This window comes from Chlamydotis macqueenii, chromosome 2 (genome assembly GCF_036417535.1).
Source record: "Chlamydotis macqueenii isolate bChlMac1 chromosome 2, bChlMac1.mat, whole genome shotgun sequence".
NCBI classification, from domain to species: domain Eukaryota; kingdom Metazoa; phylum Chordata; class Aves; order Otidiformes; family Otididae; genus Chlamydotis; species Chlamydotis macqueenii.
Genome location: NC_141557.1, coordinates 120,195,668 through 120,218,862, shown reverse-complemented (window position 1 = coordinate 120,218,862; position 23,195 = coordinate 120,195,668). Strand labels below are relative to the sequence as shown.

The 23,195-nt window shown below is 35.6% G+C and overlaps 1 protein-coding gene across 1 annotated transcript in view; it reads right to left on the bottom strand.

Annotated features, from left to right (window-relative positions):
* SNTG1 (syntrophin gamma 1) overlaps nt 1-23,195 on the bottom strand; it is a 355,089-nt gene that overhangs the window by 140,855 nt on the left and 191,039 nt on the right. The window contains exons 3-4 of the mRNA XM_086742308.1: nt 17,728-17,862; nt 5,989-6,045 (exon numbers count right to left, since the gene is read on the bottom strand). Coding sequence (XP_086598434.1) covers nt 5,989-6,045; nt 17,728-17,862 — 192 coding nt within the window. The remainder of the gene's footprint in view (nt 1-5,988; nt 6,046-17,727; nt 17,863-23,195) is intronic.

The following is a 23,195-nucleotide window of genomic DNA, read 5'->3' as shown; positions in this document are numbered from 1 at the left end:
TGTAAGCTAAAACCATGCCAAGAATCACGCTAGCAATTAAACAATATGGATAATAAAGTGCCAATGTTAATTGGCACTTTTAAATTTTTCAATACAATACTGTAGTTGGAACCATAATGCCACTTACAAAGTGCATTCAGCACCAATTTCCACAAGTACACAAGCCTTTAAAGATGAAAAGATAATTTTTTAAACTAAAAGCTAGATGATTCATTTATTAAAGCTTTCCAGCATTTCTATTTTTTATTGTCTCAGTTTGAAACATGGAGAAAATATGTTAAAAAAAAATATCATAGAATGAATGAAGAGCAAGAGAATAATCTAAGTGTGAGCAAAACAAGTGCACGTACTTGCTTTAAAGAGTTTTTGATGCAGTCAAACTTTGGAAAGTCAAATCAAATTTCAGCAGATCTAAGATGCTGTTCATCATTTAAAAAGAATGATCAAAATGGAGGCAGGAAAATGGCACTGTACAGAGACCTGGTAGCCAGAAGTCAGATTGTAACTGCAAACCTTAATTTATTTAATGAACTATCAATTTTATTGCCTGTTTCCACAAGAACACTACACTCCAAGCACTGAGAAACATTATGTTCTTTCAGAAGTCACAATCAGCAGGTTATTGTGTCAAATCTCTGCATCTCAAACTTGTCAGAGATGTGACAGATGACTGTACAGTACACTTATCAATTTCTACATCTAACTCCACAGCTATTCTTTCACACACAGAGTTTTATTAATGAGGGTTCTAAAGGAGCTTCAGATATTAGAAAATAATTCCTTCTGAAGGGTGTAACCCAGATCTGTTCTGCTTTAAACTCTATCACGGTTTTACCATTAACTCCAGTAAAATGAAGTACAACAAAAAACAAAACGGGGTTTTTCAAACCTTCAAAGAGTGGATTGTAAGCAAATTTTTAAAGGGCTTAAGTTCAGATCTTGTGTAAAAATCAATCTCACAAGCAGTTCTTCTTAAGCAGTTAGCTGAATTTCTGATTTTTGCAAATATAGTTGGAGTATCCATGTTATAACACAAAAGAAGAGAGCTCCCCCATAGGCAAGTCACCAAAAGATAACTAGATAGTTTCATTTTGGAATTATTAACATTCTGACTTTCTGCTTTTCAGGGAAAAAAAAAAATAATCCCAAGGGTTCAGAACACTTAAGGTGCGATAACAGACTTCCAAAATTTACTCAAGTTAAAACTTGAACATGTGAGATTTCTGAGAGCAAATGTGTGTTTAAGTCAGCAGAAAAAAAAAGGCATGATAATGCCCAGGAGATGAATGCCAAAACTAGACAAATTCATAAGAAAGCAAAAGCAAATATTTTAAAGTGAGGTTCATTAATCACTTTACTAGTATAATTCACACTGCAGATAAACTGAATCCTCTGATACACATCACTACAAGAAAGTGAGTCCTCAGATAACCTCCATCTTTGAGAGCAGCAAGATAACAGGAACTACTGCAGTATGTGGGGTTGTGCGAGATAGAGCTACTGAAACAAGGAGGAAAGGCCTAAGTCCTTGTCCCTCCTAGAGGGTGACTTGTAAACCTCTACTTTAGGGCATTATTAAAAAATAATTACTTTTGTATTTAAAGTTAATAATAAATGTAAGTCTTTTATTAAAGTTCAGCAACTTTAGAAAACAAACAAAACAAAATAAAGTAACAAACTGTTACTCATTTGCAAGAGGAAGCATACTACGATTGAATGGTACCTTTTAAAACAGAAAACTGGCACTTTTCAGAATATTTGGAACTAACATTGACATTTCAAGGAATACCAAAAAAGTCAATTTCAGTGAATGTTCATAAAATTTGCCTACCAAGCTACCAAAAAAATTACTTCTAGTTCCAGTTCTAAGTTGTTTCTTACTACTAGCTTAAAATAATAGCAGATTATATTGATTACTTATTTTTTCTAGATTGTGTTGGCTATCCAATTGCTTGACAATCTTTCTTTTTGAACATGTAAGATTATGAATAAAGGTATCTAGCAAAACTGCTTCCAAATTTATTGATTTTTAATTTTTTTTTAAATACATCATATTATCTGATATTGACAGAATATCCCAGATCATAGAATTCTACTTGACATTTTCATTATCTAACCTACACCATCTGAGTGAGTTTGAGTTTCCTTTGTTGAAAGAGATCTCTTTTCTATTTAATGACATCCATTGAAGGAATTCCATCATGTAAATGTTAGTATTCCAAAAATCAAAAAGAAATTGTCTACTCATGCTTGGATTTATATAGCTTCACATTTCCACCACTTATATAAATTTTGATGAAAATATCTGTGCAATAAAATAAACCTAGAAAATATGTTTAAATGAAATAATTTAATTTAAAGCCTTTATTTTTAAATTCTATTCCAGTTGCTTCTAATACACTCAATACAGTTTTTGGTTTTTGGTTTTTTTTTTTTCTATTGAAACACAACTTTATTTAAAAACGCACATACATAAATTCCCTTCTTGGGTGAATACATAATCTGTTTTGTCACTTTTAAATAATTTTGCAACTTCCAAGAATTTTCTTTGGTACAACGGATATTTTGATTTAAAATTTTAAGAATATCTTGCTCCACTAATCTAAGACACACCAGCCGCTCTGACGATGCCAGGAGTAACAGCGGTCATGCCCGACTCCCATAAAAAGCAGCTCTAGGGACTGCTAGAGACCAGGACCAGTTCAAACAAGGTGACAAAAGAGGGTATGGCATGACACTTCGTGCAGGGTGGGTGTCTCTTTGAAAGAGAGACATTCCACTGGCTGAGTGGAAGACTGAAGCACACATAACCCAGCAAGTGGACACTGTTCTGTGACCATCTGCCCCAGCCAAGGGCACTCATCCTACCTGACCCTCAAGGCAGAATGGCAGGCACTCATCTGAGAGTAAAGGCTGCAGCTCCAGTGGGGGGGTGTGCTCCAGCTACCCCAGGGGCGGCCAATGCCTCTACGCAGACGGAACTGCTGAAGGGAGAGGCTGTACCACAGACCTCAGACTGCAAGAAGTGCCTGGACCTTTCTCATGGAGCAGGGACAGGCAGAAGACCTGCTGCAAAAGGTGTGCCCAGGTGAAGAAGCTCCTGCGGCAGGTGACTGAGCTGCAGGATGCAGTGAGAAGAAAGTTAGATAGCTGGTTCCAGTGGACCCGCACCCCATGGCCAAACAGCCAAAATCTCCCCCACCAGCACACACAGAAGGGAGGTGAGCCAATGATATAGAAAGACTGGAAGCTTGAAAAGGCAAGGGCCAGCAGGAGGAAGAGACTTCCCCCAAAGGCTGAGCTGCCCTTGCAGATCTACTTCATCACTCTGCAGACTGAAGAGGAAAGACCCATCATATCAGGAGAGATGCTGGAGCTGAGTAAAGCAACCTAATCTGCTCCTTGTACAACAACCAGCACAATTAGAAAAGGTGATGAGTGTTAGTAGTAGGCATCTCTCTTCTGAGAGACAGAGGTACCCATTTGCTGGCTCAATGTATTCTCTAGAGAGGTGTGCTTCTTACTAGGGGCATTAATGATAACTTCCATCTCCAAGTGACAGAGGAGCCAACAAGGAGAGGTGCTATGCTATCTTGTTCCCACCAACAAGAAGGGGCTAGTGGGAAATGTGGAGCTCAAGGGCAGCCTTGGCTGCAGTGACCATGAAATGATGGAGTTGGAGAACCTTAGGGCAGTGAGGAGGGAATGCAGTAAGCTCGCTACCCTGGAATTCAGGAGAACAGACTTTGGCCTTTTCAGGGATCTGCTGGGTAAAGTGCCATGCGATAAAGCCCTGGAGGGAAGAGAGGCCCAAGAAAGTTGGTTAATATTCAAGGATCACCTCCTCCAAGCTCAGGAGCGATGCATCCCAACAAAGAAGTTGGGCAAAAACACCAGGCGGCCTGCATGGATTAACAAGGCACTCCTGAGCAAACTCAAACACAAAAAGAAAGCCTATAAAGGGTGGAAGCAAGGACAGGTAGCCTTGGAGGAATACAAAGAAATTGTCTGAGCAGCCAAGGAACATATTAGCAAAGCTAAATCCCTGATAGAATTGAATCTGGCCAGGGATGTCAAGGGCAACAAGAAAAGCTTCTATACGTGATCATCTTCTTCTAAAAGGAAGACTAGGAAAAAATGGGGGCCCTGTTTGTAAGGAAAAGGGAGACCTGGTTACCTGGAACATGGAGAAGGCTGAGGTACTCAATGACTTTTTCGCCGGTTTTCCCTGGCAAGTGCTCTAGCCACACCTCAAGTCACAGAAGGCAAAAGGAAGGACCAGGAGAATGAAGAACCACCTACTATAAGGAGAAGACCAAGTTCAAGACTGTATAAGGAAACTGAACTTGCACAAGTCCATGAGACCTGATGAGATGCATCCGTGGGTCCTGAGGGAACCGGTGGATGAAGTTGCTAACCCACTGTCAATCATATTTGAGGAGTTGTGACAGTCCTGTGAAGTTCCCACTGACTTCAAAAGGGGAAATATAAGCCCCATTTTTAAAAAGGGAAAAAAGAAGATCTGGGGAACTACAAGCCAGTCAGTCTCATCTCTATGCCTAGCAAGATCATGGACTAGACCCTCCTGGAATCTATGCTAAGCCACATGGAAAATAAGGACGTGATTGGTGACAGCCAACACAGCTTCACTAAGGGCAAGTTGTGCCTGACAAATCTCATGGCTTTCTATGACAATGTTACAGAGTTGGTGGATAAGGGAAGACCAACTGACGTCATCTACCTGGACTTGTGCAAAGCATTTGACACTATCTTGTGCTACGTCCTTCTCTCTAAACTGGAGAGACATGGATTTGATGGATGGACCACTCAATGGATAAGGAATTGGCTGGATGGTCAGACTCAAAGAGTTCTGGTCAACAGCTCAATGTCCAGGTGGAGATCAGTGACGAGTGCATTCCTCAGGGGTCAGTACTGGGACTGGTGCTGTTTAACATCTTTGTTGGTGACATAGACAGTGGGATTCAGTGCACCGTCACCAAGTTTGACAACACCAAGCTGTGTGGTGCAGTCAGAACCTGCAGGGAAGGTCACAGCTGTAGGGAAGGGATGCCACTGAAGACAATTTAAGAACTAGTGTTTCTATTCAGCAATATTCTTATCAATGACAACACAAATGCACACTAACTCCTCTTCTGAGTCACTTTTTATAAGGTCAGTACTAGCAGATGTTCACAGAAAAGTCTATACTTTAACTTTACATGCATAATTTAAGCCTCTGTATTCACATGAAGTACACTTCAGTTTTTTCCATTGCTATCTTGAAGCTGAGGACTGCTGTGTTTAGAAGATAAAATTAATGTTGTGTTGTCTACACTGAGACTCAAAGCTAAGATAAGGTTTACAAAATCATAGCAATATAGATTTACAGAAAGGTTATGATGACAAAAATTATTAACTCTTCCTTTCATCCCTTCCTCCCTCAGAAAGGATCACCTACACTTACATATGTTCTCAATCTTATTGAAGAAAGCAAAAATATGGTAACATGATAAATTGCTGCCACTGCTTGATCTACAGCAAAATAAAAAAGACAAAGCAATAACACTTTCTGTCCTTCTAATTAATCGCAGTGAATTAATGTGATGAAGAATTGATGATGAAGCTATTGGCTGTTACATGTGCCTGCTATTGTAATTTAGCATTCATTAATAATCGATTAAATCAGAGTACCACTGAAGAAAAGTACAGTCTGTGCAGTTACAAACACTTTTCAACTTTCATATAAAATCTTATTACAGAGTTGCTCAGCTTGAATCTTAAGGGAATGATCTTTCCATTGCTTTCCATTCCACAGGACAGTGTAGCTGCTGGATGCTTATTGTGACAGCATCTAGCATCCTAGAATACGTTTGCTCCACTGTTTCTAGTACTCTAAAACATAGTTTGTCTTTATTAAAAATAATATTAACTATACAGAGAAACACTTCTTGCGTAATAGGGAATAATAGACTACAAAAATCATCCTACCTTTATACTTAATCCAAATCCTCCTACAGTCTGTCTTCTAATAGTTACTGTTCTTTCCTGGAAAAAAAAAATCAAGTTTTGTTAGATATAAAGTCTTCTGCCATAACATCTATATTCATACCTCAATAAGTTATTTCTGTGCTACCATCCCACCCTGATTTTTCTTGTTTAAATAAACTTGTGAGTTCCTGAAGGCAAAAATCCCATGAAAACTATGCTGCAAAGGAAAAAGACAAAATCTGGAAGAAAAGTAGATATTTTATCTCAGTCAAAAATTCATTTGTTCAGTTAATACCATACTGGCTTATGTGTACATTAGCAAGTACTGCAATGTAATAACAGAACTGTAGAGTTTAACAGTTAGTGCACAACACATGCATTTTAGAGGTCTTAACTTCAACTAGTCCTAAATTGGCCTGTATGCAGATTGAGTACTACATGCTGAAGTACATAAATTGCAGTCCTGTAGCACATTTTCAAATTTATTTTAATCCAAAAGGAATACAGCTTGTGTACTCCAAGGGCACTTAGTGATGTGAACCAAAGCATGATAACTGCACATGATCCAGAAATTCATTTCAAAGCACAGTCCTGATCCAAATTTAAAAAATAATACAAACATAGCCACTGTTGACCTCAGAGGTATGGTTTAAAAACTGTAACCAGTGATTTAAAGTGTGTTGTTACAGACAGAATTCTTTAAAGCAGCCCATTTTTTTTTTTCTTTTATGGCTCATCCTAGAATTTGTTTTGTAAGAACTGCAGGCTAGTATTCATCTTGGATATGGACATTTACAAAAAAAAGATCTTTTGTCTAGTCTGTCTTGTTGATTTTATTCCCAAAGATCAGTTAGTATTAGTCAATTTTATTAGTGGTAAAAAATCTTAGTAGCAGCTATACCATACGTCCAAATACAAATATATGGAATACATAGACTTTTTTTAATGTTCTCTACATGTGGTCTACATTTTATACTTATTTCATTATATATATTGCACAGCATAAGTCTGCATATATATTTTATCTATGTATGTTCATATATTTCAGCATAATTGGCATAGATTGCCAGCATCAGTCAGATTTGAGTAAGTCTCTCATACCAGTGACAGAGAGGATGAAATCTCTACAGAGCTATTTTTCCCTCCTCACTTCATACACAGAAAGGAATAGAAAGGATGTAGAGCTACCACATAAGAGTTTTGGAAAACTGATATTTCTGAGTTTGGGTGAAAATCCAGTTGCCTTCTTTCTTTTTCAAATTTATGACAAATAGAAATTTCTAACTGCAGAAAGAGCAAGTATAAACTAGTCCAATGTTTTGGATAGGAAGACAAAATGGATTGCCTAAAATGAGACTTTCCATTTATTTATTTAGGCTAATGCTTGTAAATGTTTAATCTAAGAAAGAGGCCAAATGTTTCCTTTATTATTTTTAACATTTGAAATGCATGGAAAACACATACTCCTACATTTGTAACCCACAAGTGAATGTGTAGTATGGGAATAGAGGAATATATGGCTATCCTGTTTCAGTCCATGTGCTTCTGCACTGTTTAGAGGGACCAGAAGAGCCTTTCAGCTCTCAACTCACACCTTCTAGGAAGGAACTTTCATAACAAAGTTCCGAGAAATGGGGTTCAGTTCACAAAGTTATTCCACTTCAGGCCACAAACTGCACTTAGAAAATCTTTTGTCTACTAAGAGGTTTCAGCCACAGGAAATGCTGCAGACAATATATGCAGGATACACTAATCTAGGTCACAGTTTGATGTGTGGTCTAAGCTGAGTTTACACATACAAACATGAAACATTCGGTTGTGGCTCCACTGGTAGCCATACCTCTCCTGTTGACTCCACCTCATTTGCAGCCCAAGTTTGTGTTGAATAGGTAGTTAAGAACAAAGGCTTCACCTGTACACTCTAGTCAATACAGTATTTTTGTTACACATGCTCAAATCAAACAGAAAATACTTATGTTAATTAAGAAGATGTTAAAAAATAGCAACATTTTAATGAACTGGCTTGATAGTAATACATTAACCACAAATACCGTAAAGAAAATCACACTTTACAATTAAATTTCCAATGAAGTGAAAAACATGCTCAGTGAAAAACATAAATCTTCATTAAAATTTGTAGTTCATATGTCAGTAGTCACTGTAAAGTTTAAATAGTGGCATCTGAATATATTCTAAACTGGAGCTATGCTTTTAGAAAGCCTAACAGAAACCTGTCCTGAAGAATATTTCTATCTTTGTTGTTGTCTTTCTTAGCACAACATGCACACCAGTACTCACATAAAAGAGTCAATAATATAGTCTTTCTAGTTTTCACTCAAGTGAAGGCAGAATCAAGCTATCCCTGAAAATATCTGATTTGGGGTCTTTTGTGAGTTTACCAGTGCTGTCTGACAGGAAACTAGAAACATTTACACTGGAGTTTGTCATTACTTTCAAAGAGAAATAAATACGTGCTTCAGAAATACTTTGCTAGCACAGCAGATTACTAAATAGACAAAACTCTGCAAAAGTAAGCAAAGGGAACTGAAAAATTTCAAGCAACTGTAATTTTCCAGCACAACATAATTTATTAAAGAGTTTCCTCTAGTATTTTTTCTAGGTTCTTTTCTATCTCCATTGAGAGTAGATATTAAATATTTCAGGTCTGGACTGATACTGAACTGAATTGAACTTTAAAAACATACTGCAAACTAGATCCACTTGAGTGATGGGTTATGTGTAATGAGGGCATTGCATTGTATTTAACTTAGCCTAATTCAGCACAGTTCTCAGTCTTACAATAAAGAAATATAACTTCGGTGTATCTTAAGTGTAAAGACATACCCTCCACAGCACCATAACCAACAATTACAAACATGCAAACAACTAATGATCTTCAAAATTCAAATCAGAATTATATATGAGCTATATATGTCACTAGTAAACCATCAATAATCCCCTATTCTGTGATGGCAAACCTCACATAAACAATATAGTGAAACAGCTTTTCCAGAACTCCCAGAAGCATCACACCATACACTAGAATTTTAGCTTAGGATCGGACAACAGCTGTGATCAGCTCCTCTTTTTACTCAGAAGTCTTGAAAAAAAAAAAATAGGACTCATCTAACTAAAGTTAATCCATCTAAAACTGAGCCATTGTTAAAGGCAAGTTTTCTGTAATCAGTAAAGAAAAATAAATACACTGAATCCAGGTGAGTCAAAGTACGTGCCCAAGTTCAGCGATAATCATCTTCATCATCTATGGCCTCCATTGAGTTTAGAGCCAGGATGTAAAATTTAACTTTGGAAAGACAAATGTCCATTTAGAGCTGCAAAATAATTTGAGTAAGTATTTTGATGGTAGGCACCAGCTTTGAAATATTTTGCAAGAAAATGTTTTACTGAGTGAGTTTTTCTTTGTGACTTTCATTTTTTTTTGTGTGAGACTCACAAAAAACCCCAACAAAGCTTCATTTTCAGTGCCATATTCAAACAAGGTGAACTGAATAAACTTTACCTGCAAAGCACTGTATTTTTATGTAAAATAATATTTTAATATAATGATTACTACAATAAAGAAGTTTGACCAGGAAAATGAAGTAATTATTCTGTTCTGCATTAGAATTTCAAAGGAACAATACGAATTAAAAAATACTTTTTACTAGTCTAATAGCTTTGTGTTCTTAAAATGAATAACAATTATTCATTAACAAAATATGGTGACAACTCTGGAAGGCAACATATTTTGTACCAGTAAAGAAGTGCTCTAAGTATGCTGATTGACCATTTATGCTGTTCCATGTTAAAGGCAGTGTTGCTCAATTGATTCCAGCTATCTGCTTAAAATAAAATCTAACTAAAAGTCTGTATCAGATGTAGATTTGTCTATTAATGTTTTACTTAGGTTTTCTTTCCCCTCTATTTGCACAAGGTAGTATTCTATGATTGAATTTGCAATGTTTTTTTTTTTGCAAATTCCAGAAGCAGCTTCATCTCCAAGTTTAGAAAATAAAATTTGATTCTGATGAAAAGCTACTTAGTTCAATACCAAGACTACACAAAATGTCCTGTGAGCTTGTAATTCCCATATCACATTTGTTATCTACCTACATTACACCAAACAGAGGGAAAGTTAGAGCTCCTAGGATCTTTAAATGCCAGATTCAGAGCAGTATTTTAGAAGCTGCTTCCTGGAACAGAACAAAAGTAGTTATCATTTTTTTAAAAAACTCAAAGCTGCTGCCAAGCTGTCAGCATTTTCCATGCCTCTAACTCAGAAAATTCCTCATCCACACATATGTTCATTGACTGGAAAGGAAAGCTAAGAGTTTTGCCAAAAAAATTCTTCCTCATAGCTATGCAGTGAAACAGAAGCAATGCTTTTAGGTTTCCACTAAACAGGCATTAACATTTCTCCTTAAAATCCATATGACCTTCTTGAGACCACACATACCTTAAACAAGATTAGAAGTGAAGAATGACCTCATGAGCACATAGGCAGAGTAAATAGGTAGGAAAGGAAAACACAGAATCCTATGTAATCATTAAATATTTACATTGAGTCCAGAGTTAATGTTACTTTTAACAGTTAAATTGGCATAGTAAAGACTCAAATATTTCATAGTAACTAACTAAACTTTATAGTTGCTTAACTGACTCTCAGCAAAAATGATTAAGTAGTAATACTTTCAAATTCTGTTTTCTGTATAATATAAACCAGTAATCTAATGTGAAATAATAATCTGTCTCTATGAAAACAGTCAAATAACAGTTGAACAAAAGGAAAAAGAAACTTCAACACTCTTAAAGATAATGAGTTAACAGCATGTGAAACTTCAATATTCCATTACTCAACCTTTTTACTAGGATATACGTATTACATTTTCAGTTCAGGACACTGATGTGTCTGGTTATTCATCTTACAAGAGCAAAGGTATGAAGAATTAATTTGTCTAAGTCCAGACAGAAAATAAGACGTCTCTTTTCACTGTGGATAGAACAGACACCAAGGTACTACACATATGGAAGAACACAGTAAAAAGCTGGATGGGTGCAGAAAAAAAAAAAGTAGGTGGGAAAAGAGGGATAGACAAGGAGAGGAATCTACAATAGCCCTGTGATATGGAAAACTGTAGGGGAAAAAAAAGAGGAAAATGTTAGAATACAATTATTAAAATGTAATAATGAAAGATAAAGATATAATCAACACATTGGCAGCAACTTCATAGATCAACCTGTTAAGATTTGATGCCATAACATCTTGAAGGCCATGCTCTCATGTATTTTAGCAGTTATTAATAATCCCATTATATTTTTAAGAAAATATCACGAGAAACTTTTTTTTAAATTGAATTATTTAATACATTTTCAAGAAGGGAGATTTTATATGCTCTTTTTGGTAATGCTTTCCTCTTTCTTACTGGAATTTATTTGGATTAATTTACATGAACAGTCAAACTTTACACTCATTCTGAGTGTAAAAGACACAAGACACAGGTCAGTCACATTTCTAATTTGAATTAATAATGTTAACAAGACCTGCCAGCAGACTTGCTCATCTGCTAACAATTTCCATCCCATGACATTTGAAGCTTATCTATTTATTTCAGTTCCTCATCCAACTGCAGAAGGCTAACAGTAAGGAGTGGCAGCAGAATGCCTGGGCAATTAGAAACCCCCATTCCTCTGCAGTTGTGCCAGAGACTGAGGACAGTAAACGCAGCTGTGTTATGTTGACTGTTAACACTGACTGGAACGAGCAAGAGCACTTGACCCTCCGTTTGTTCTTACTTCAAAATGTTCCCAGCCCTACAGCATATGCCTAAAAGTAGAAATATTCACCTAAATATCAACTTATCCAATTTCTGCTCCTAGGGATTGATTTATTTCAAAAGTACTACATTTCTCAATATAGAAATGAAAGAGAAAAAACCACAAACCCAAAGTCAGTATGGATCTGAATTCCCACTACACTTGGTAACGAACACTCACTGCAGTTTTGTGATAGCTGTATGCTCCAGCTACTGCCTCACATCATATAGTGCCATCGATCAATGCTTTGGGTTCTCCAAGTGTTTTCTGGTCTTTTTTGTAGGGGAAAAAACCTTCTTCCAATGAGAAAAAGCTACTTAGCTCTCTCAAATTTGGCTTTACAAATGGCAGTCCTGTGTTTGAACCTCAGTAGATTGCTTTGTTTTTTATTTTTAAGTAGCTGCAGAAAAATAAGCTGGCTTAGGTTGTCCCTAAATAATCATATTTACATCTGTCAGTTCTAGGTTGTCATTTAAAAGCCATCCAGATTGACAGGGAAAAAAAAAGTTAGCACCATCTGATAGATATTTGACGACTTCTGTGAAAAAATGGATTCACTCCACTGAATAGCTGACAGATACCAACACGAGAAAAAAAAAGAAATCATCACTCTTACTGGTAGCCTCGTGAAGGTAACAAGAATTGAAAGTGCTTGAAAGGTGACCTATCTGTTCACATATCTGCAATTCTCTCCAGGACAGGGAGTTTCACTTTGGCATCATTCATATTATTCAATCACACATCAGAATCAAAACAATGAATATATAAATAGATACAATACAGAAAATAAATCAAAACTGTACATTCAGTTTTTATTTTAAGCTTTTCACTTTTTTCTTCACTCATTTTTCTAGTTATTAACATGACTAATGTTAACTGAACTTATTTTACCTACACCAAAATATATTACATTAAAATTTTAAAATCTCAAAAAAAAAGCCAAGGTAATAGATTTAAAATTCACTCTTAGAAAGTCTCAAAAACTCTAAAATGTGCAAGCAAGGGAAACGCAATAACTTCATCTGACTGCTCAGGCAAGTCACAGTTAAATGATATGTTCTGAATTTAAACTTACACTTAAAAATTAATACTACTTACATCTTTTTTTTTAATACAAAAAAACCATACTATTATGCAAAGCTTATAAGTTGAAAAACTATTTCTAACACAACTTCTTTTTTGTAATACCATATGGGCTTTCTATAGAGTTATAAATCTTTCAACACAGCTGATTCACAATAGCAAAAGGATAACTTTAAAAGTGGGATATAATACATTCTTATCTTTATAACAAAAAGAAGAATGGTTGTGTGATTAATAATGCCAGAAATTCCATCTGGCTACAGTTCAACAATTTAAGTCAATGTTACTTTCTGACCTTGGAAAAGGTGTTTATTGATGAAGGTTTTTTATCTATCAAAAAACCAATTATAGTCCATAGGTTAGCTTCAGATACATTTGTATAAACGTCAGTTAAATCCTTGGACAAATGCCATACTTCTCTGAGAGCTGTTGCTCTATAAATTCCAAAAACGTGCATTCACTTTCTATGAGTACTGAAATTATGAATGATCTTCACATCAATGTCCCAAAAAGATAATTAATTTAAAAATGATAAAATAAATTATCAATGTTTAATTAATAAGTGCATTACTATACAGCAGCATAGGATTACATTACTCGAAAGAAATGAGAATCATCTGTATCTTATCATCAGGTGAGTTGGCAGTATTTTAGAAAATCTATGTCTCTAACAGAACCTTTAAGAAAATTATGTAAAAATGTAAACTGTCCTGGTAGCTGAGCTTAGCAAATTGCCAACTGCTCACAGTTTATTTTCAGTCTTTTAGAAAAACAGTAGCTGATTCAAATAATCCATCTTGTCAGATGGTACACTGTCATATCCTTGGTTTATAGATCTCACATGCACATATACTTTATTAGAAAAATTTTTGAGTACAATTACCAAAAAAATAGACTGTTAAAGACAATAAGAAAAAAAAAACCCACTACGGCTCCCTAGACAGATAAACTATTTATCCTGATAAAACACAATAGTCTTTTTACTTGAATTTCAGATGTTCATGAAAGGTGATAGAAATTGTGAGGATTAACTGTTAAGTAAAAATTTTGATTCTGGAATTGCAAAGATTAAAGCTTTTCCTAGGAATAAATCTACTGAAGAGTTGCATTTCAAATCAGACATGGCATATATATGTATATATGCTACACTCCTTCTTCCCATCATCATTTTCCTTGTTAGTCCAGGCTACTGACCTGTATGTCTAAAAAGACTGGGAGTTGCTTTATTGTACATTGTCATCTTGAATACTATACAGCAAACTTTTGTGACTATAACTTCATGTAATTCAAGAAATATGTTTAAAAGGAAATATAAAATAAAAATATTCTATACTTATATATATATACATACATATATATATATATACACACACACACACTTCTGACTTCAATACTAATGAAGTTCCTACATTGTTTAATTCAGCTGCATTCAGGGCATTCCATTTTCAGATGAAAGGAATAAAACTTCTAATGCTTCTGCACCACAAGTAACTGTCATGGAGATTTATAATGATCACAATTTTAAGAAATCTGTCTGTTGTCAATACCACAATTATGAAAAAATATTTTGTGCGGGTTCAGTACTTTAGGGGAGAAAAAAGTGTACCTGAACCAACAGTCATCAGACTTATCTTCAAATTTTCCCACAGACAGACTCATGGATATCTTCAGCCCACAAGCTACTCCAACTTCGGCAAACACTTCTCATACTATGAGGCCTCTCTAAAGGCAAGGAGTTAATTTGGATTAGAAAAGACACTGCTTTCTAGGCTTTGATTTTCAGAAAATGTTCTCATCTCACTTTGGTCATTCACACTGGTGTTCAAATCTACATCAGATACTCATTAGCAGCATAATGCAGAATTCACTACATTTCTACCTCTCGAAAAGCAAGTCTTTTTGTTACGCACATCAAGAAATCTCTGTAATACTTATTGATGCAACTGACGCTCAGATTTAAATCTCATTCATGATAATTTGAATGATCCTTGACACTTTAGGGAATTGCTACAGATACAATTGCTGCAGAAGCCTCACTAGCACGATCATTTTGTTCAGCCTACTAAAGAAACAGATGCTTTGTGTGTGTGTGTGTGTGTTTAACACTGTTTATGTTGCTTATAATCTTTTATGCATTTTATTTTCTTACTCCAAACTGTATACAATGAAAGAAGAAAGAAGGTTCCTTTGCACTCTTTAGTTTTGGGAAACTAGAACTGTGTTCCTCCAAAAAGTAAGTGTTCTTAATCTAAAGAACTCAGGCCTTGTCCCATGTACTCATATATAAGCAGCATCTCGTTCCTAAGAAGCCATTTATTTCATTTAGATTCTTCTGCAGGATGCAGCTCAGGATACTGCTGGAACGTTAAGTGCTTGTTTAAAGTCTGTTCTACACAGAGGAGCATGCAAATTGATTGAAACCCAACAAACAAAAGAGATACTGTTCTGAACTAGAAACATAGTAATAGCCTTTCGTTCCTTCACAGTGCAGAAGTGATTAAGTAAAACCTTACATTCAAGTTATATGAAGATTATTTATTAAAACAGATTAAAAAGAACTTTTACAGCAGCTACTTGTCTGTAAAATTTAACAATGTTATTGTTCCTCGGTTACAAATTTTATTTTTATTCTTTAGAGTTTATTCTATGAGGCATTCAATGTTAGTTGCTAATAAAAACACTTGCTCTTGCTCTGTAGAATGAACGTAAAAGAAGAATTGATGTGGTCAGTCATCTAGAGTGAGAGAAAGAACAAATGAAAATCAACCAAGCAAAGTAAAAGATAAGGAAATCGATCAACTAAGCAAAAAAGAAACCTAATAATTTAGGAACAAAAACAAGGAAAAAATGGAGGAAAAAAAAAAAAAAGCCTGTGGGACTTGTCTGATCATGCTATACAATCAAAGCACAGGATTCCAGATTATTTCAACCACCTGTGACAAAAGGACAGTTAACTGTCTGTGAAATGCCAGTCATCCTTAGTTGGAATGAACCTACTGATTTAAGACCTAGTCCTAATCTCAGAGGAAATCAGGGTAAAGTGATCAAAAAGTCACTAACCTAACAACAATACCTCCAAGAGAAAATAAATTCCTCATCACCACAGTAATATCAACCAGCTAATCAGTTATGCAATCAACATGCGAATAAGATAGGGTGAGTGTTATTGGTGAAGCAAATAATCCACTATTTTCTACACTGCCATTGCAAAACTAAAGAGGGCAAAACTGTAAGAGAAAGCCTTGCTGTGAAATGGAAAAAAAAATTAAATATGCATTTCATGAAGACACTTAAACAACAAGTTCAGCAGAAGTAATAGATATTACAGCATAGTAATGAAAGTTGTATTTTTGAGTGATAAAATCTTTTAATACGTAATGCCAGAATGGAGTTGATGGAGTAACGGTGCCACAGTGTGTGTTGCTAATTGAACAAATATAGCCTGAGCTTGAACTCATAACGTCTTTCTATCTGGACTGCTACATGTCCTGTATGTTGAGGAACAGTGCAGTCTGATTGGGAAAAGGAGCATCTATATTCCATATACATCACACAGACTTCTATTAGTAAATTGTATTTGTACCACATGAAACTGTCAAAAACTAACGTCGGATTTGTCATGCAAATAAACACAACTTGTATGGAGACAGGGTAGGCAGTGTGCTCCACTTGTTTCAGATAAAAACTCAGAACCATTCACTGTTCATAACAGTGAAACAGATTCTCCTATACATTTTCCATTAATCTTCCACACTGTTAGCACTGCTAACATTCTACCAATTTATTTCTGGTTTCTGCTTTTTATTATAATTGTATTTATAGATACAGGAATGTAGCAACAGAAGCAATTAATTAATAAATCAGACAATCATAGTAGCAGTCATATAACATTTGCATATACGGACATTACACTACTATACCTCACAAGACTGAACGTGAAATCCTATGATAATTTAATTTAGCTCAAAGGGAGAGAGAATGTTTGTGATAGCTTTCCATAAATCTTAAAAATATCTCTACAAAATATAATTACAATATCTACAAAAATGTCTATAGAAATTAATAGTAAATGGTTTCTATTAGTTTTAGATATCTTCTAGAATTAAATAAAATCTTAGCATTACAGTAGTTCCAAAACCTACAACATTATTCTGCATAAGATTTTATAGATCTTCCAAATAACTGTCTCAAAGCTCTGTTCCTTATTCACAAAATTCAATATGGTGCTTAAATAAGAAATCTGACACATCATGTAAAACAGTAATACATAAATCACACTATTGCACTGTTCCAGCTGAAGTCCAACTTTATCAACAGGATGTGCTGGTAAAATGCGTGCCCCTTGCAGCACGGACCGGCAACATGCATGAAGTCTGCTGTTGTGCTACCGTATGAAGCAATCAAAGCAACAGAGGACAGCAGATAATTTCTCTCACAGCAAAGCCCTGCCATAATAGTTAACCATCAGCTGTCATATCAACTCCACAGACAATACTGAGATATGTAAGTACATTGAAGTATCTGTATTCACTGCAAAAATCACTGCTTGTGTCAATCCTATCGCATTCAGCGGCTCCAATATTCACAAATGAGTGCAGAGAAACAATACTGTAGTCATGCATATAAAGTATTCATTATCTCATTGCTGTTTCTTAGATGAATATTGCTAGGGTTTACTCTCAAAAGAAGATACATTAAAATACAGTGTAACAGTATAAAATTAAATATCAAGCTGTAGGAGAAAATGCATGCATACGTGTGTGCACGCACACATGCACATACACACAGAGTATTTTTGCTTTGTATATAGTACATCTTAAAGAACAAAGGAAAACTACTTACACCAGAATAGAAAGGCTCACCAGACACACAGATCACATCCTGCTCCTGGATCATCAAAATATCTTTGGCTAAGTGCAGTCGCACTTTGAAAGGCTCCTGGTTACCATCCTGCAGCAAACAAATCCCTGTCTTTGTCTTCAAAGGAAAGAATAAAAAAAAAAGTTTTCTCAGTTAGCAATTTGCATTGCTAGAAGTGGTATTTTGAAACAGAATAGTTGAGATAGGTACAGCCACCATAAATATGTCAACAAATATCCAAAACTATTACCAGAGATCACTGTGTTTATTTACTATGTTCAGACTACAAGAGTATGATGGTTACAGAAGCAACTAGCCAAAGCAGACTTTGCAATACTAAGGCGCTATCCTGTCCATGATGAATTTGTGAAACTCCTTCCAAACTGCTTCAAAGCAGCTGCGGTATTTCTTTCCATCTTTTTATTAAATGATAACACCTCACTTGGACATAAAATAAAAGCTGATGTTGTACATATCACACCATTTACACCAATAACAACTCCAAACGAGCCAGGTGTAAGCACTGACAGCCTACATGAACATCTTGTGGGCTTTTCCTGATCTATGCGCACAACACTGACTTATGCTTTTATGCTCCTTTTCAAGGGAGGATGGTGAAGTTAAGAATAAGAGAAAAGAGATCAAAGAATGCAAGCCCCTCTAGTAACTTACTTCTTGCTCCAATTCTGTATTTTGCAGTTATGGTTAGAGATCAGGAATTCTGTAGGATTCTGCAACATACAGTAAGTGACTTTCTGGCAATTTAACAGTGTCTTTGTGGCAGTACCTACTTGTGCTACTTTTTTGGGTATTATACATAAGAGGTATGAGCAGTCAAAAAGTCTGCATGTGCTAGCACCCGTAGTATTTAATATTTTTTCCCCAAAAGTTGAAAATAGGTACTTTTTACAAAACTTCATAAATGGACAAAAGTAATTTGCTAGAGCAGTTTTGATATGAGAAATTTGGTTACAAACAATCTAAAAGTTTAACCTTACAACATGAATTTACCAGTATTAGATACCTATACCTATTTTCATAGATATCGATACATATGTATTCATGTAGGTATCTCAGAAGAAATTTAATGTATAAAATTTATTTAAAATCTTGCCTCATCAGTGTCAATAATAAAACTTTCATTGTCTTCATTTAGGTCAAGTTTCTATTCCCTATCTGTAAAAAGTTGACTTGAGAGGAGATCAAGGAAACAAAACTCTTACTGTGAACTTTAACTGCCAAGGTTGACCTGGCTGAATCTGAGGGCTCTTTCTCAAACAAGAGTTTAAAAGAGGATTTGGAAGATCTCCCCGTAGTGTCCTCTGATACCTCATCCATAGCATGGAGAGAACAAACACAGATATGGAACTGACAGTAGGCAACTAGAAGAAGAAAAGTTTAAATTGCTCTCAAGAGGCTTTAAATGAGGTGGAAAGGTCGAGGACAACCTTTAAATAGCTCTATATAACGTTCTCCACTGACAAACTATTCTGTCACTTCTGCTCCATGCTCAACATTCAAACTTAGGAAATTGTTTTCCCTTAGACACCAGTAGCAAATCTGTATAACTCTGCCATAACTTTGAAAGTGGCTCTGATGTTTTTATTATTTTTAAACTAAGTAAGGAGAAGAAAAAATGAAGAGTTCCACACACTGAACTCACACTGAGGTCAGTGGAAGTTCTAGTCAGAAGACATCATACAGCCTTATTTTAACATTGACGTGGACAGATAAATTAAATAAATGGATCAGCAAAAGCAGTTATATTTTCAGTACCACTGAAACATTCCCTCTCATATCATACATAAAATGTTACAACATTAAAAAAAAAAAGTGAATGTAAAATAGCTAAATTTCCCTGGTCCTTCTTCTTGTAACTTCTGCTTTATAGAGTAAGACTACTTCTCTTTCCATGGAGCTGTGAAGTAAGCAGTACGTGACAATGGAAGTTCAACAGAATGGGCTGTAAATAACTACGGTCAAACAAAAGCAGCTAGTCTACAAACATCTACCACTTATAAAATGCCCCTCTCCCGCAGAAAAGTTTGCAGATGTGCCTTTCATCCTCCCTGGATAACTGGCAATGCAATAAATTCTGCCTCTGATGCACTGATTATAGTAACTTTGCTTTACTTGACTGCACATTTCTGATTTGGTCAATAACTCTATAAAATCTCCTAAGAGTCTTTCTGCAAAAGCTGAGAGGCTTCTTTGTGTGAATGAGAGGCACATAACCATAGCAGAGACAATTAGCCATGAGAACAAAATTCAAATTCAAGCTGGTTTCTAAATGCATGTGGGCTGAGCTTATTCAATCTGAACAAGGAAATCAAGCTTAGGAACAGTGAAACATTTTGGCCCTTGAAAGACTGATTGCATACATTCAGGGAAACTATTTACATCAGACACTCTAAAATGTAACAAACCACTTTACTGTTGTTGGGGTTTGTGAAAGCTGGTTTACGATACAGTTCAAAATTAAGTCTTCAATTATATTACCTTCTTAACATTATATTACCTTACTTAACAACCATGTAAAGGAGAAGATCCTAGAAAATGATGACAAAAATGTAGTTGGGTTTCATCAGGTAAATTCAAGAGAGGTCCTTGAAAATAAAGACTGGAATTAATTTTTTTTTTTTCAGTATGTTTCATTTGTGTCTGCTGACATTTCTTTCTTCTTCTCCTTCCTCCTGCCCTCTCCTCTTCAAAGCATCCAGTAAACTGAATCAAATAAAGATATGAGCTCCTGCATCCTTATCCATAGGTGGAACTTAAGGAAGATGTGCTGTCTATATGCCTTCATGCTAATTACTGTGCAAGCCAACATTTTTCATCCAGTAATATTATCCTGATTGGAGGGAGATCCCCTGTCTCACCTATATCCCTGCCATTCTTTCATTTGAAGAGCTTAGATGGTGTGCATGTGGATGAAGTATGGGGAGTGGTGTTGTGGTTGACATTAGCTTTTGTTCTAGTTACTAATTTTTTAAGAGACTCCACAAGAAGGTGTACTAAAATTTTCTCTTCAAGCCTTCTGCATTTCACTGGCAGAGGGCTCTGCCCAACCCCTGACTTACAGCAATAAAAAAGCACACAGCACATCAACCCAGCTGCTGTAACTGTCAGTGTGAGGTCATGCAAGGCATTCTCTTCTGCTTAGACATATGATAAACCTTACAGCAGAAATGGATAGAGAAGCATAGTTCAGCAGATATTAGTTTGTTCAACCAAAACACCTTGACTGTACGTCTGAGCCAAAATCACCAGGAACATTACCCTACTTACACTGATACCACCCTACTTTCTTCATTCTATTTAAAGAGTTTGGCACTTGTTGTAAAGAGGCCATGAAAACTGAGTGAAGTTGCACATGTTTATGAACTGGATAGGGCAGGCTAAAGAACGGATATGGAAACAATATACACTGATGAAAGAATAAATTTCCATAAGGGAGAGGAGTCAGCGACTTCAGTGATGAAGGAATGTAGCTGTGCCTAAGTGACAGGGGCAGTGAATGTTGCACCTGCACAGTATTTCCTCTGTCATCTCATCCAACACCCTTTTAAGCTGAGTTAGACAAGAACACTGATGTGGCAAGAGCTGACGTCCTTGGCAGGAGTTTCGAAACTGCTTACTGCTCCTGAACTAATATAACTACAAGAGGGGCTGAAAACTGATGTCTCTTTGCTCTGCCACACTAGTCTGTGTTGAACTTTTTGCTTCAGATCGCTATCAAAGAACAGCATAGGTCGGCGGAGCCCTCAAGGCAGACTGCTTCTATAAATAATACGGTCACACTCAGATCATCATTAGCAACAAGGCAGTGAAAAAAGGCCATTTAAAATCTTTTTTTCCATTATATCCTAACTGACATCACATTGTCATTATCTGCTGTGTGTAGGATCTGGTAGGATTTAGAAATGGTTACAGACCACAAACAGCTTGATGTAACACATGTGGTCTTCACAAATATATAAGAATTAATTTCAGAGGAAATAAACACAAAAATTATAGTTTATACATTTAATATTAGTAGTAGAGTCTCTGCCAAACATGTACTAAAATTAATACTGAATGAGAAGCATCTTCAAAGTTACTTATTGATTTCAAAGTCAATATCCAACACTTGACTTCCAACAAAAATATTTTTTTAAATTTCTCTGGCCTAAATAAGGCTACTGGAAGGTTTTCTGTTGAAGAATTTTCTTTTTTTTTACATTTTCCCTATTTTTTTTTGTTTTCCTTGTCATTTATGATAAGAAAAAACACCTAAAACTTTTTCTATGTTTTGTTCTGAAGGAGACTCATTCAGTATTTCAGACAATTTTAAATGCCCTTTATTAGTTTTCAAGAGATGACTATATCTTTTTGTTTATGCTGTTTTATCTATTACTTTTCCCTTATGGTAGTAAAACAATTTGGATAGCTTTGCTTCTTCTAGTTTCACAACAGTAGGAAGACTTCAACAGATATCCCAGAATAGTTTAGTTCAGGAGCTAATGGAAGAAAGGAAGAGAAAAAAAAAAATCTCAACACATTTTCTGTGCAAGGTGGCTTGGATTTTTAGTTCCTGCTTTGGTTGGTATGTCTTAATTTTACCAATAAAAATTTCCAATTTTACCATCAACAATCCGATACCAGTAAGGAGAATAGGTTGCAGAAACTGCCTTAAATATGTAGGCAGTTCACCTCAGATAATTATCTACGTTTTTGGATGCTTATCTGAACTGAAGTTGACCTCTGAGCGCTTGGAGATATGCCTGTCACTGCTTTATAATCCCAAGTATAATAATAAAAAAGGAATTTGAACCAGAAGTACAAGGCAGCAATGGCAATGAACTCAAGAGACAGGAATAAGTGTCAGAACTACATAAAGGATGTTTCTTAAAAGGGCCAGCTACTCATTCTGTGGGGGTGTTGCTAGAGTAAGTGAAAAGCTCTTATACTGTCAAAAATTTGAATGTAGACCAGATAACACAGGGATGTGTTCAGCTTGTCATTTGGAGCCTGCTGTATAAGGTACCAATATTTTCCAATGCTGCAAGTGAATTTTTCACTCAAATCTGAAAAATATGCAGGAAAACGTTGACTTTGGACTTAATCTTCTTTTTATTTGCCAGGTCTGAGTATTTGGCTATGGCATTATCCATAAGTGATTTTCTCAAAAGAATAAAGTCTTACAGAGAATTTCTTTGTTTCATACAGTCTTATTAATCCAATATGTAAATTAGACATTTGGAAAATGTATATGTATTTATATAGATATATATGAAAAAAAATATATATGAGCTTCTTACTTGACTAAGGTACTTTTTTCAAGCAAAAAAAATAATTTTCTGACACTATAAGCAAACAAGATTTGACGTCTGAATTGCCAACAAGCTTACTGACACTAGATTATATCACTACAACTGAGGCCACAAGATAAGATAACATGAAATTGAAGG